We start from the raw sequence: 13,153 nt of genomic DNA, 5'->3' as shown, positions 1-13,153 counted from the left end.
GCACAACAAAGGCATGCAAAAAGCCTTACCTTGACTTCGTGATAGCGTTCTTCGAGGTAGTATGCCAAACCCCTTGCCTCTTCGTATCTGGCGGCCAGCGCCACATATTTGTCGTAGTGCCTTTTGAACAGGACAAACCTGCAAATAAAAATACGCACATGTACATATGCTACAGCCAACGCTTACGTCATAAAAACGAGTTTCGCAAAAAATTTCTTGTAAGTCGAGAAATTTTGTGAAAGCCTTTTGAAACATATATGCGGGTTTTTAATTCATACTTTTTCAAGGCAAGAACATGTGTTTGCAATTCGAGAGTAAGAGACAAAGACGTTGGTTATACTCCAAGGTAATTATTATGATCGATTGTTTTGAATTGATGATTTGTATTGAGACTGAGCATGATGCTGTTTTTTGTATTTTGATAATGAAAAATAAATAATGTCGAAAAAAATACGATCAAGTCTTCTCTTTCAAGTGAACTATACGATGAGATAATTTTTCATAAGTTCTGACTCGATTCATTATTACTATTTATCCGTAGAAAGAATGTTTCTTTTTAAATTAAGATTGAGCAAACCAATCAATCGTATTTGAAACAAAATGTAAGACACGTTTTTATAGCACTTTTATCCACTTGAAAATATAATAGATATATTGTAAGTCTCATAAAGTTTTGTCAATATTGTTTTGTTATATACTTTGATTAAATTTTCAAATACTATATTTTAACACTTTTTTTTAATTAATAGTCTATTAATTTTCTGTGTAATACTTTGGTAAAACACTTTCAACGCAATAAAAATTCAAAGCGTTTATCAAGTAAAAGTTTATGGATTGTAAAATATCTCAGGACTTCACCAAACGCAAAATAACATTCTCACGCAGTCAACTCTTTTACTCTCTCTCTCTCTCTCTCTCTTTCTCTCCCTCTATCTATCTATCCATCTACTTATCTATCTATCTATCTGTTTACAAAGGCTATGATAAAGAAGAATGAAATTCCGTTGAATGTCTTAAAGCGAAAAAAAATTCTTCTGAAGGAATCGCGAAATTCCTAGCGATGTTGCAATATTTATCTCGAGAGTTTATATTTACGTGTGCGCGTGGATGAATCTGTCGATAAGACACCATTCTTGGAGGGGAATTTTCAATCAATGCAAACGAATCGTCGGCAAGCTCGCTTGAACATAAAGAACACGCATTCATCGTCGATCAAACTTTCTAATGCATGCTACACATTCCTTTGACGTCACGCTTTGTGTTTTCGTCATAATCCATTCTAAAAAAAATAAAGAGGCTTTTGTCTCTCTCGCGTTTTTTTTAATATGCCGCCATCAGTCGCGTCTAAGCGCAGAATAGAAGTGCAAAAAGTGCAGTCTTTCTTGCTCGACGCTATGGCGAGCCGTTCGATGACCTTTGCAAAATTCACGATAGTTGCGGAGAAGTTTTATACAATCGATGTGATTGCGTCATCATCACCGCATAGGTTCAGTTTGAATCAAATCGCTCGCAACATCGCTGTAGCGAAATATAAATTTGATCTAAGTTTAATTAAACGGTCGTGTACATATTGCGTGTACACGTGCCCTGGCATAACTATCGTTTGCATAAACGATGATGTATGAATTCGATATAAACGCTTATACATATATATTGTAGAGCAGAGAATTGCTGGTTTGTTATCTATCAAGCGTAATGAATTTCATTGCGTAATGCAAAATAAAATATCTTTCTAGCTCTTACTGTTATGTAAACTTGCATTAAATGGCCATTTTACGTTCAGACGTATGTCCAAAATAGATGTTATCCTATTTCAGAAAGAAAAATATTTCAATACAAAATAATAATATTTGGAAGCATTAACTGGAATAAATTTGAATGACCCTGTGACCTAGAGGGAGAGTGAGAGAGAGAAAGCATTTGAATACAAACACACACTAAGGCTTACCTATAAAGGTCATTCTCCGTGACGATATCTCTGATAGAATCTTCAGGGTCGACTCTGTCAGGATTCATGTGAGGCGAGCCAGGAGGTCTTGGCGTTAACAAGCTATAGCTTGGTTTGCTATTCGCACTTGCACCAGCACTCAATGCACTCGCGGCAACGAGATCATCTTCCGAAGCTGCAGCAGCAAGTATCGTAGCTGGCGGAGAAGGCGTACGAGTTGGCGGCCCGAGCAAATCCTCGCTACGCGAATGTCTCATTTCGGAATTACGAAACAGCTGACCGGCGCCACCGGGAGCACGAAATACTACTTCTGTTTTAGGACTAAACGTCGGTGATGTTGATAAGCCTATCAGTAGGTCTGTCATGATTGATGGTGTTATTTATGGCCTCCTTAGTATCCTTGGTGCATCGGAGGTTATGTTCACTGACTCTCCTCCGCTCCCAAATTTACCACTTTCGGTCTGTTTTGCTGGCACCAGTACTTGGGATTGATATGATGTGTGTGTGTGTGTATATATATATATATATATATATATATATATATATATATATATATATTTCTATTAATATAAAAGCCACTATTCAATTAGAAATAACCGACGCCCTTTTCGCAAATAAAGGATCACCGTAGCGGTCGATAAACAGTACTCCCTGGGCAGACACGCGCACTAAAGTGCTCTCGCTCGCTCTTTCTGGCAAGAACGCGATCGAATGTTGTCGCTCTTATCACGCAGAAGCTCCGACTTGGTCGGTGCCTACCTGACAACTGCCGCGTGCTAGAACGAAGCGGAGGGAGTGAGAGGCCGCGTCAACAATCGCTCGACAGTGTCTGTGCTGCCATGCCGATACCTACCGCGCGTCTCTTGTCTTTTTCTCGCCCGTTGTTTGGCCTCTCAACGAGTATGTTAAGGCTGATGCACATTCAATTGCTAATTTTCTTGGTTTTTTTTGGTAAGCTTTAATTAGTTAATTGTGTAGGTTAAGTTTCAGTTTTAAATAATTATGAGGTTGAACGTTTTTCTTATTGACAGGAGAAAGTTAGAGACTTAAAAATTAAAGTTTATTGAAAATGGAGTACATCGATAATTGATTTTTCTCTCTCTCGATCAATGTATAAATATTTTACAATTATGATAAGAAGCGCTAAAACCTGTTTGTCTCATTAAGTCGCGATATCAGCGATTGACGAACCAGTTAATTATGATAACGAATATTCTTGGTAAAAAAGTGACTTTCACTTGATAAACGAATTCTTTTCGATAAATTAATTTTTATTAATATATTTTGTTAACTACAATAAATGGTTTTTCCTAAAAAACCGTGCGAGCGTAGGTCAAATTTTCGAAAATTTTACTGTAAATAACCTGTTTTTTCTTAAGATGTTCCCGGAAAAAGATTTGGATAAACAAGGGAGAAAATAGTTTCTTTATTATTTGTTCCTTGTTCGGTTATAACCACCATCTGTGACGGTCATGTACCGCAAGAGGAAACTGTTTATTGCTTTGACATGACATATACTATCTGCCACTGGTAGATTTGTCTGGCAATTTGCTTTCGCGTGTTTGGCAATAAAAACCGTGTTTTTCTTTGGAGTTTCATTGAATCAGATATTTTCTAAAACTGTGGGGTTTGTTACTCAGTGAGAGTGCTTTTATAAAATACCTCATTCTTTTCGCTAAAATGATAATTTTAAGAATGGTACGAAGTTTTTGATTTTTAAATGACTTTATATGGTGAAAGGGGGAAATGCCGTATAAATGTATTGATATCAATAATTTTGTTTACACGTTCATATAACGGTATTTTCAATAAAATATGTGCAGTTATTTTGGTCAATTTATTTTTATACCCTGGTATGACATTTATCAACGATTTCTAATGACATTTATCTTATCACAAGGCTGCTGACAATATTAAAGGTCAAATTTATACTTGGATACTTCTTCAGTTGATAATTTAATATAGACGCTTCGTTGTAACGTACACAAATCATTCAACTTAAGCGATTGCTTGTTAATTGTTTTAGTTCATCAAAAATATCAATTTGTATAAGTAACATATTTATATAGAAATATATCTTCTTTCAAATTAAAAGAATGAATTAGGAATTCTTTTTCTCACATTTATATACTTAAGTAGTTCACTATCTTTTTTTTTCATTATTTTACTATTCAAATATTTAACTTGTAAGAAATGGCATTTTTTTTAATCTGAAATGTTGACAAAATCCGATCTAATATTAATTATGATAGTATAACAATCAAATGCACTGTAAAAGTAATCATTACTTTATATTACTCAATAATTTATGCTTTTTTCTCTGCTCAAACGATTTTTACCGATTTAAAATTTCGTCATCGCGTCGTGTTACATTCTCGATACCTTGCAATGATAATTATCATGAAAATGGATAGTACATAGTTATTCAATAAGATGTCGCTTTTTCAACTGATCAATCATTTCCTAATTTATCGGCATTGTTCGTTTTTATGATTCTCTGTTGACTGTCTCTTACTGCTGTGCGACTGGATATGGCTTGATGCGGCTATCAGCATGAAAGTCACAATTTAATTTGCATTCTTTAATGTACTATTTATTAAAAAATATTTGTTTAATTTAGTAAATAAGGATTGTCAAAAATGACAAGTCGGATTTTTAAACTCTTATCAGCTGATTCTGTGATCACGACACAGGTTCGGTATAAATTTTCTAGAGGAAAGCCACCACTAATTGCTCGCAATTTGGAGCAAAGGATTGCAGGTTATCATCACTATTTTTCACATGAAACATTACTTGAAAAATTATTATTAACTATTAAATGTACGTTGTTCGTTTTTAGAAATGGAATACAAAGATCCAAACCTATATTACAAAGTAGATATTGGCTTCCCATTACAAAAAAATCAAATATCCAATCTAAGAAAACAGTGGATCGAAGAAGTTAAAGCCTGTAGAGAAAATCCTGAATTAGAAAAGAAAGCTTTGCTCAATCAACGTAAGTAACAATACAATTAGTGGATACAAATGAATAGTTATTTTCAAGGAAGATTTAGTATTGATATACTGTCATAAAAGTGATACAAATGTATACGACCATAATAAATTTTTTCTTTTAATAATTTTAGTATCCATTGACATGGACAAAATTAGAGAAGTTTGGTTATTAACAGATGCTCCCTATGATATTCATAGGGTAGCCAAGCATTATGGAATATTTGATGATTTATATGAAGATGCATATTTTTATCCTGTTATTCCCTTAACCATAGATTATGATTTTGGACACGAAGAACTTTTAGCAAGAGTTTATACAGGAAATCTAATTAAATCATTCGAAGCTGAAAAAGCTCCAAATGTTTCATATGAGGCAGATTCCAATTCTTTTTATACGCTTCTTCTAACAACACCTGATGGTAATTACTCCAATCCAGAATTTGAGTATTGCCATTGGTTTATGTAAGTAGAATGTTTGTTTTCAAGTTGAATAATTTTTGCATTGAGATGTGAATGAGTACTAAAGATATCTTGTGTTTATTAGTGGTAACATACCAGGAAATGATGTTAGCAAAGGAGAAGAAATAATAGATTATTTAAGGCCAATTCCAGCAAAGGGTATAGGCTTTTGTAGATACATATTTGTATTATATAAGCAAGATAAGAAGATAGACTTTTCAGAATATAAAAAAGACAAACCATGGTAATTTTCTACATAGTAAAATGTATACTTTTTTTCTCTTTATCTTTGCAACTCAATGATCCATTTTTGTTATAGTTTAAACCTTGTTGATCGTAATTGGAAAACGTATGATTTTATTCGTAAGCATCAAGATTATGTTACACCAAGTGGTCTTGCATTTTTCCAAACTGATTATGATCCCTCTTTAAAAGAATTCTATCATAAAACACTAGGTAAGTAATGTTTCAAGTTGTTCATTTATAAATTTCTTTTAGGTTCATATTATTAGTCTATGACTCACTATTTATTCTGGTCTTTTGTACAGAAATGGAATTACCAATATATGAATATGATTTTCCTAAACCTTTCGTCAAACCTCAAGTATGGTTTCCTCTCAAAGAAGCATTCAATAAATATCTGGACAGATACAGAGATCCAAAACAGATCAACAAAGAGTTTTTACTGAAAAAACTGAAGAAAGAACATCCATTCAAATTTCCAGATCCACCACTAAAATATCCCAATGCCCATCCTATTAGAGGATATGTTCCGTCGTGGTTAAAAACAGAGATTCAAAAGGAACGGCTTAATCAAGGTCGAATACTTGATTGTAAATAAACATACTACATAGCTTATTTATATTCGAGTATTCGACTTTGTGTGATTTTTGTAGACATTTTAAAAAAATAATTATTGTACAAATAAAATACAGAATCGTTGTTAAAAATCTTTGTTCTTCATGATGAGTCGTGACTCATATTAGTCGTCCTTACTGGCATGCGCTTCGACCAGATTTTTACTTTGCATTTTGATTTGAGCTCGGGTTGGTACAGTTGGATCTACTGCTTCATGTTCAAAGAATATGCCTATGCAATAAATTAAAAATAAAAAATGTATGTAACTGCCGATTTACACACGAAATGAATACTACTAATAGAATACGTTACCCGATTGTTCAACATCTCCATCACCGAATTTCATTCTCGCACGACACTCAGTGATATAATCAGCGTATTCATTTCTAGATTTTTCTTCTCTCGCTTTGTTCATCGGGAAGTTTGTCATCATGAACAAAGCATTTGCTTTACGAGACACTTGCGTAAGCACTGCCAATCCTACATTAACCATTTGATTATAATTGTTCACTTGGCAATTGCCCAAATATTTCTTTCGTACCTTCAGTTTCAATAGTATCACCGCAAACTTTTTTCGACTTATCATCCTCGCTATTCGCTTCCAACTGCTCTTCGGCTTCTTTAGCCTCTCTCTCTTTAGCTTCTCTAGCTTCTTTAGCAGTTCTCTTCTCTTTAACTTTTCCATATGGTTTCGCAGTCGCAGGATTCACGCAAATCAACATTGACGACATACTTTGTAACGCCACTCTTATGTTCATCAACAATTCACCTCGCGATTTGATCATTTCGTTGTTATCTTTCAAACGCTTTTTCTCTTCTTTGATTTTATCAAGCATTCCTTTCTTTTCTGATCTGTATCTACAAAATATTCAGAGTTTTCACACACACAGTGATGTCTCGAAAATAATTAAAAAACTAAACACTGCTAATTCTGTATAGGAAAGGTAAAGAAATAATTATTACTTGGTAGTGGTCGAGACGACCGAGTGCTCTAAATTTTGTAAAACCAACTCGGCGTGATTTTTTTTGTTCATTATCCAATTTCTCTCTTTCACGCTGCGCTGATAAAGATTCGACAAACTCTCTCTATGCTTCACCTGGTCTTCCAATCTGCAATGTAAAAATGTTTTAATTTTTAAATGCTGCGGAAGTATAGTTCGGTTTATTTTTTGTACCTAGTAAACAATTCTTTGTAGGATCGTATCAGCATTGCATCTTTCATTTTGTCGAAAATTTTCTCGAGGTTCTCAATTTGTTGTTTCAGCTTGGCTTCTTCTGCCGAAGTATCCTTTTTCGTTGTTAGATTAGGATCACTCTGAAATAGAAACGGCTGTAGAAAACTTTTTCGATTGTCTTATCAACAGCGTTTACCTCCATTCTAACAAGTGACTTTGCATATTCCCAAACGTCCTCAGCTCTGTTCCTAGCGAGCTCGAGATCCTTTTCGCGTTCCTTCATGTTAATCCAGACGTCCTTTGCAATGGCCTTGTACTTCTGCCGTATGTCGTCGAGGTTCTCAATGGCAAGTTGACCCATCAGAGTCGTCTTATAAATCACTCGACATTGGTCACGTTGGTCTGCGCGTAAAGCGTTCAGCACACCGTCGAAGTACATCGAATCCTTGGGTTTTTATCGATTCCCGAACAGTAAATTATCCACTTTTATTGTTGCTTACTCTCGCTTTTAATTACGCTCCTTATTTTTTCACTTTATTCGGATGCTTTTAATTATTTACCTATTTTTTTTGCGTGCTTTCTATTTGTTTTCCAACTCTGAGTAAAAATCATAATTTTTGGACGATAATATTTACATATCGTCACGAAAATGGTTATGACCCACTTTCTTCGACTCCCTCGCTAAAATTTTCCACGGTACTGCAGGAAAATAATTGGTTTACCACCGAACAAAAAGTTAAATTCAACTGCAGTCACGCAAAGTTTTCAACAACACGCCCGATGCGACAAAATAATTAAACGTTGATGAGAGACTCGCCTCTAATTTCGTTAATGGGCGCATGATTAAACAGCGATTGGATCGCGGCTAGCCCCGAAATTAGTCGGATTACGGCGAAGGGGGTAGTGTCTGTAGTCGTGATTTGATGTCCGGTAATGGAATGATCAACCAATCGTGATATCGTCGCGATTGAATGCTTTTATATAGAAGAAGCTGCACTAACTGACACATTTTTATCTCTTTACTTTGCAAAACTAAAACTGTAGCTTGTCGAAGAAAAGAACTTTCTGCAAAGTATATACGTACAAGGATAATTAAAATGTATTCGTCAGTCTGACCGTTCAACTTCGTTTTACAAGTGCAGAAGTTGCCAGATGATAAACTTCGTACTTTACACATTTACTTTACAGTGATGGAGCGAAGTACGCAAACTTTGTTATATGAAATCTAAGGAAGAGAAAGTGTTTGTTTAATCAACGTTATAATCTTACTCGTTAACGAGGAATATCCGTGATACGCTTGAATCTACTAATGACTATCGATGCGACGTTAATTAAAAAAAAGGATAATGAGGACCAGTCGTTAGTTACAAAGTTTTATTAAAATATATCAGGGACGTTTTTAACTTTTAATTAAAATTGAATACCGTCGGTAACTTGATTTAAATTTCATCTTTGATGGATCTCAAAAAAATCGTCCTACCTTTTTCAAAATATCAAGAATCTCTTGATAAGTATCGGAGATGGCTTTAGCAGCATGTCGCTTGGCAAGTGCAACTTGATAGCGAGCAAATAGTTGCTGCTGACGTTTAAGCTGTTGTTCCTCACTTTTAGTGATCTCGTCTTTATGCTCGAGCGCGTCACTCAGCCTTGCGTACTCTGACTTTGCGAGCATCAAGTTTTCCGGTTAACAAATAAGACAAAAATGAACGTTTTTGTTCCAGCTGAATTACCTGCCAGAAGCAGTAATCCTTTCGTTTTTTTGCTTTGAGATACTGCAGTTTATCCAGTTGTTTACGATGGAAGTTATAATCTTGAAACACCGCTCTGTAAGCCTCCTAATTTGTTGTTAATAACTGCAGTGTGAAAAGAAAAGCGAATTGATTCACATTACCAATGGAACGGCGTCTTGTAATAGAATTTTGAAATCTTTTTCAGTTTGAAATATCGATCGGAGTAATCGCTTATCTCCGAATATGACATCTTTCAAAATTTCACGGTAGCTACTTGTGTCTTTCGTTAATTCTTTCAGATCACGATGATTTTTTCGCTTGAATTTTTCTCCGTTGATCCCTTGTAAATTTTTGTCGCGAGCTGTTAAAAAAAAACAATATTATTTTTAGATGCCAACCTGACATCATTTATGTGGCTAAATTGATTTGCAAATACAGACAAAAGCAATTGACGATTCATAGAGCCAAAATAATAAATTAAAAAGTATCCTGTTTTGCCTTTTCCAATATTGAATATCAAATAGATGTTACGCTTCTCTATTCTCACTCAAGTAAATATGAATATTTCAAACATTTCAACTTAAATCAACGGATAAATAATTTATAGTGGCATCGTAAAAACACCCTTTCAATTTAAAAAACAAAAACTAACGTCCACGCAAAACACTCATATATGAAAAAAGCATTTTCCTTGGGTAAAATAACCTCGATAAAAAGAAGAGTTAGTACAAAACTAACCATGAAGTTTAAGAATGCTGCGGTACTGAAGTATCTTCTCGCGTGTAGTCCAGCGCTCATTACGCATGCCATGGATCCTTGTGTATTTAGCCGACAACATTTTCGCGGTGGTGGTGGCCAAACGCCCCGCAAGCTTATTTCAATGTTTAACGATGCCCATCAAATATTCAAATCGTTGGTTTGGTTTGACTGTAAGAGAGGAAAAAATAAAATCGAGTGTGTACGTTGATTGAAAGGCCAGTACGCATACAGTGCGAAGCTCGGATGGAGATTTACGTTGCACGAATGAAAAGAGACGCGATGACAAATATTTTTTTGCTTTCGCGCGCAAACGATAAGCGTCTTTTGTTGTTAAAACAATTGAATAGAAATGTATAATTGAAATATCAATGAACTTAGCTATGATTTTTTCAGTCTAACAATAACTTGACCTTCGTATCGAGATTTTATCGCGTTCTCATTTTAGAAGTGAAAAAGAAAATCTATGAATTCTATTTCGGTGTTAACTTATAGTTTTTAACAAACAAGGCAAATTAAAAACTCTCAAGAAAGGTTGGAAAAACATCACCGTTGTAAAAACATCTGGCTCTAATATGGAACATGCTTTTATTAAATTATAATTTTTTCAATTTTCTCAATAATTTCCAATATCCTGAAATCGTCACGCATATACTTTATTAAATATTTATAAAACATTCGTGACTGCTAAGATTCATACCTATTTGAACTCATTAAAGAAAAAGCAATAAAAAGTACGAAAACCAATTATATCGACTTATCGTACGGAATATAGTAAGAAATTACTGAAAGGGTCAACGATGGACTTTTATTTGGTTTATATAAGTTAAAAATATAAATTAGTAAACCTAATAAAAGTGAAACTATAAATAATCCGAGTTAATATAAAGTTTTACTATTTGAGCTTGTCAATTATTATCATTTACATTGAAAGCCATTTAGAATGTCGTGTAACATTGCTATTCATAAGTTTATATTAGCGAATCAGATAACATGTATATCAATGTGACGTGACCCATGTACATCAGTTTTGAATAGAAAGTTCAAAGAAAATTAAATATAATTTTTTTTTATTTAACGTCGCTCTATTTATGCTCCATCAGTGCTAATCAGCGACGGAGGCTTGCAATGTGTTTAAGAACAAAGCACGTGAAACTTTTCAATGGTGCTTGTATCAATCAGCAGGGACTAGGAATCGAACTGACCGAGTCATTGCAGGTCTCTATTAAATTAATTATGCGGATTACAAAACAAAAAAGGCGATTATAAGTGCCTGAAACTAAAAATATCATTGAAATATTAATTCTACATCATTTTGTGTTGGGTACTCGAATTATTAGACAAAAGTAGAAATGTATTATATCACTTATAATGTATTTTTCCAGCTCTTCATAAAGATTATGTACATAGTATTTACATCTTGATGTATCGTAAGCATAAGTGAAAACATTATTAACCGCAGTGCTCGCGAATGGATTTTAAGGTTCTCGTTTTCAAATGGCTACCACTCTCATCATCGACGTTATTTTCTAAATGAGAATTTGGACCATATCTGTCTTTTGAATCCCAATTGGCATATTGAAAGAAAGTCAATGAATACTTATTTCCTTGACGTTCATATGATATGTGAGGTACGGCGACGCATAAGGATCCTAGACTATTCACTTTAATGGCGATTTCATTGACGTATTCATATCTTGGTATATCCAATTTCGTGTGTCTAATGCGTCTAAAATCGGTCAGATAATGGTCACAATAAACATCAGTCTCTTGTGCATGCTTTTTATGATATTCCAGTTTATAGCACACTGCGACGCCATGTTGACCCTGTTGATTGAAAAATGCTTACAACATTCCACTTGGACCTTTCCTTTATTTTATACGAGGAAATACTTACAGTCGCGATTGCATCGATGGGATGGTCAACCAATTTTTTTTCCAGAACGTTGAAATGATCATCAAGTTTATTGACGGCAGTTCGAAGCGATCCATTGTAAAAGCTATAAATAAGTAAATAAGTGATGTTTAAACCTTTTTCACCGTATCGCTGAATCAAATAAGGGCGTGCAATCTGATTGGTTATAGTTGTGAGCTGGTGATCCATTATTATCTTCTCTCCCTGATTTGTAAATCTGCATGGCATACAAGCTTGTCGACCACCGTAGAATATATCAAAGTGATCTTTACTATTGTACGTCAACACTTGTGGTTTATAGGGAGACTGATTCTTGGGTATCACATCTGCAGGTACATCCAAACTTTTGTAATTACAATCTTGGGGATTTATTAATAATAATGTCATCCCGACGACATTGAATGATTCAGTTTGTAAATCCCAAAGAATGATTGTTTTATTGTTCAATAAAGTTGTTTGGAAACCATAACTGAGATTTTTGAATGGCATAACGCACGGGGTGAAATATTCATCGGTCGAGTTGACGAATACATGCGACTCATTTTTCGATAATATATACGTTTTATGCCCATCTGATGATTTGTAATCTACTTCTTGAGTGTAGTTTCTATCGTGATCTGTATAATTTATTCTGAATTGTTCGTAATAATTCGGAGGTAAACGATGTTTCCTAGCTGTTACTTGTAGTATTCGTATACACAATATATGAAAAATTATAATTAATTTTTTCATTGTTTTATTTTCATGAAGAACCTAATAAAAATTATGATATTTAATTTACTTAATAAATTTTATAAAATATTTTTGTACTCAACGAGTAAAGATTGTAAAAACTTTTGAAAAAATTCTGATTAACACATAATATTATACTGCACAATAAAATGTATGTTCTTACGTATTTGAATAACTTTTCTCGACGAGCAGCAGCAGATCTGTTGTGGTCGATGTCGTAAAATACTTTGAAGCCAAGATAATAAAGTACGAAATATGAACGAATATATCGGAGGATTGAGCAACACTGTCAGTGGAAAAAACGCAGATAATTGATGACTCAATCTGTAATATTCATAATCATAATATTTATTAAAGTTTTCATGGTATTTGCACTGTTACAGAATTTTAGTGATAATATATATTTAAAAACATTTATTCTTTTCAATGACGAAATTAGTTTGTATTCTTTTCATGCTCTGTATTTTTTATTAATCAATGATAAAGTGTAAATGATAATTAATAACATTATATATTAACTATAATAAATTGTTATAGTATACCATAAAATGATTTGTTAATTAGCGCTTGAAAAATATAAGCGAAG

The 13,153-nt window shown here is 33.9% G+C and overlaps 3 protein-coding genes across 5 annotated transcripts in view; 1 reads left to right on the top strand and 2 right to left on the bottom strand.

Annotated features, from left to right (window-relative positions):
- Nucleotides 1-2,721, bottom strand: part of LOC131665433 (uncharacterized) — a 33,104-nt gene extending 30,383 nt beyond the window's left edge. The window contains exons 1-3 of one of the 3 annotated variants that reach the window (XM_058937310.1): nt 2,708-2,721; nt 1,949-2,429; nt 30-138 (exon numbers count right to left, since the gene is read on the bottom strand). In XM_058937310.1, the coding sequence (XP_058793293.1) occupies nt 30-138; nt 1,949-2,313 (474 nt within the window). In that variant the 5' untranslated portion in view covers nt 2,314-2,429; nt 2,708-2,721. Of the gene's footprint in view, nt 1-29; nt 139-1,948; nt 2,473-2,707 lie in introns of those variants that run through there. The other 2 variants (XM_058937311.1, XM_058937309.1) reach the window with 2 other exon arrangements.
- A 1,753-nt stretch (nt 2,722-4,474) lies between these two features.
- On the top strand, nt 4,475-6,352 carry LOC131665348 (large ribosomal subunit protein mL38). The gene is made up of 6 exons (XM_058937197.1): nt 4,475-4,708; nt 4,788-4,943; nt 5,074-5,404; nt 5,487-5,645; nt 5,721-5,857; nt 5,950-6,352. Exons 1-6 carry the CDS (start codon nt 4,588-4,590, stop codon nt 6,240-6,242), a joined length of 1,197 nt encoding a protein of 398 aa, XP_058793180.1. The 5' UTR covers nt 4,475-4,587; the 3' UTR covers nt 6,243-6,352.
- Nucleotides 6,267-10,222, bottom strand: LOC131665347 (uncharacterized). Its single transcript, XM_058937196.1, has 10 exons — nt 9,903-10,222; nt 9,326-9,525; nt 9,165-9,269; nt 8,915-9,094; nt 7,631-7,879; nt 7,435-7,574; nt 7,223-7,369; nt 6,801-7,117; nt 6,572-6,739; nt 6,267-6,490 (listed from the first exon to the last, which is right to left on the bottom strand). The coding sequence occupies exons 1-10, from the start codon at nt 10,000-10,002 to the stop codon at nt 6,384-6,386; spliced, it is 1,713 nt and encodes a 570-aa protein (XP_058793179.1). The 5' UTR covers nt 10,003-10,222; the 3' UTR covers nt 6,267-6,383.
- Between the last annotated feature and the right edge of the window lie 2,931 nt (nt 10,223-13,153).

Source organism: Phymastichus coffea, unplaced genomic scaffold, assembly GCF_024137745.1.
Source record: "Phymastichus coffea isolate CEN01 unplaced genomic scaffold, Cenicafe_Pcof_1.1 PCOF00050, whole genome shotgun sequence".
Classification (NCBI taxonomy): Eukaryota; Metazoa; Arthropoda; class Insecta; order Hymenoptera; family Eulophidae; genus Phymastichus; species Phymastichus coffea.
The sequence above is the reverse complement of the archived record's forward strand: the minus strand, read 5'-3'. Positions and strand labels throughout refer to the sequence as shown.

Coding starts and splice junctions, on each gene's coding strand:
- LOC131665347 (XM_058937196.1), bottom strand. CDS start 10,002: ATGTTGTCGGCTAAATACACAAGGATCCATGGCATGCGTAATGAGCGC. Junction 7,118..7,222: donor GTCGTCTCGACCACTACCAA/GTAATAATTATT, acceptor AATATTTTGTAG/ATACAGATCAGAAAAGAAAG. Junction 6,491..6,571: donor TGGAGATGTTGAACAATCGG/GTAACGTATTCT, acceptor TTTATTGCATAG/GCATATTCTTTGAACATGAA.
- LOC131665348 (XM_058937197.1), top strand. CDS start 4,588: ATGACAAGTCGGATTTTTAAACTCTTATCAGCTGATTCTGTGATCACG. Junction 4,709..4,787: donor TTTGGAGCAAAGGATTGCAG/GTTATCATCACT, acceptor GTTCGTTTTTAG/AAATGGAATACAAAGATCCA. Junction 5,646..5,720: donor TATAAAAAAGACAAACCATG/GTAATTTTCTAC, acceptor TTTTTGTTATAG/TTTAAACCTTGTTGATCGTA.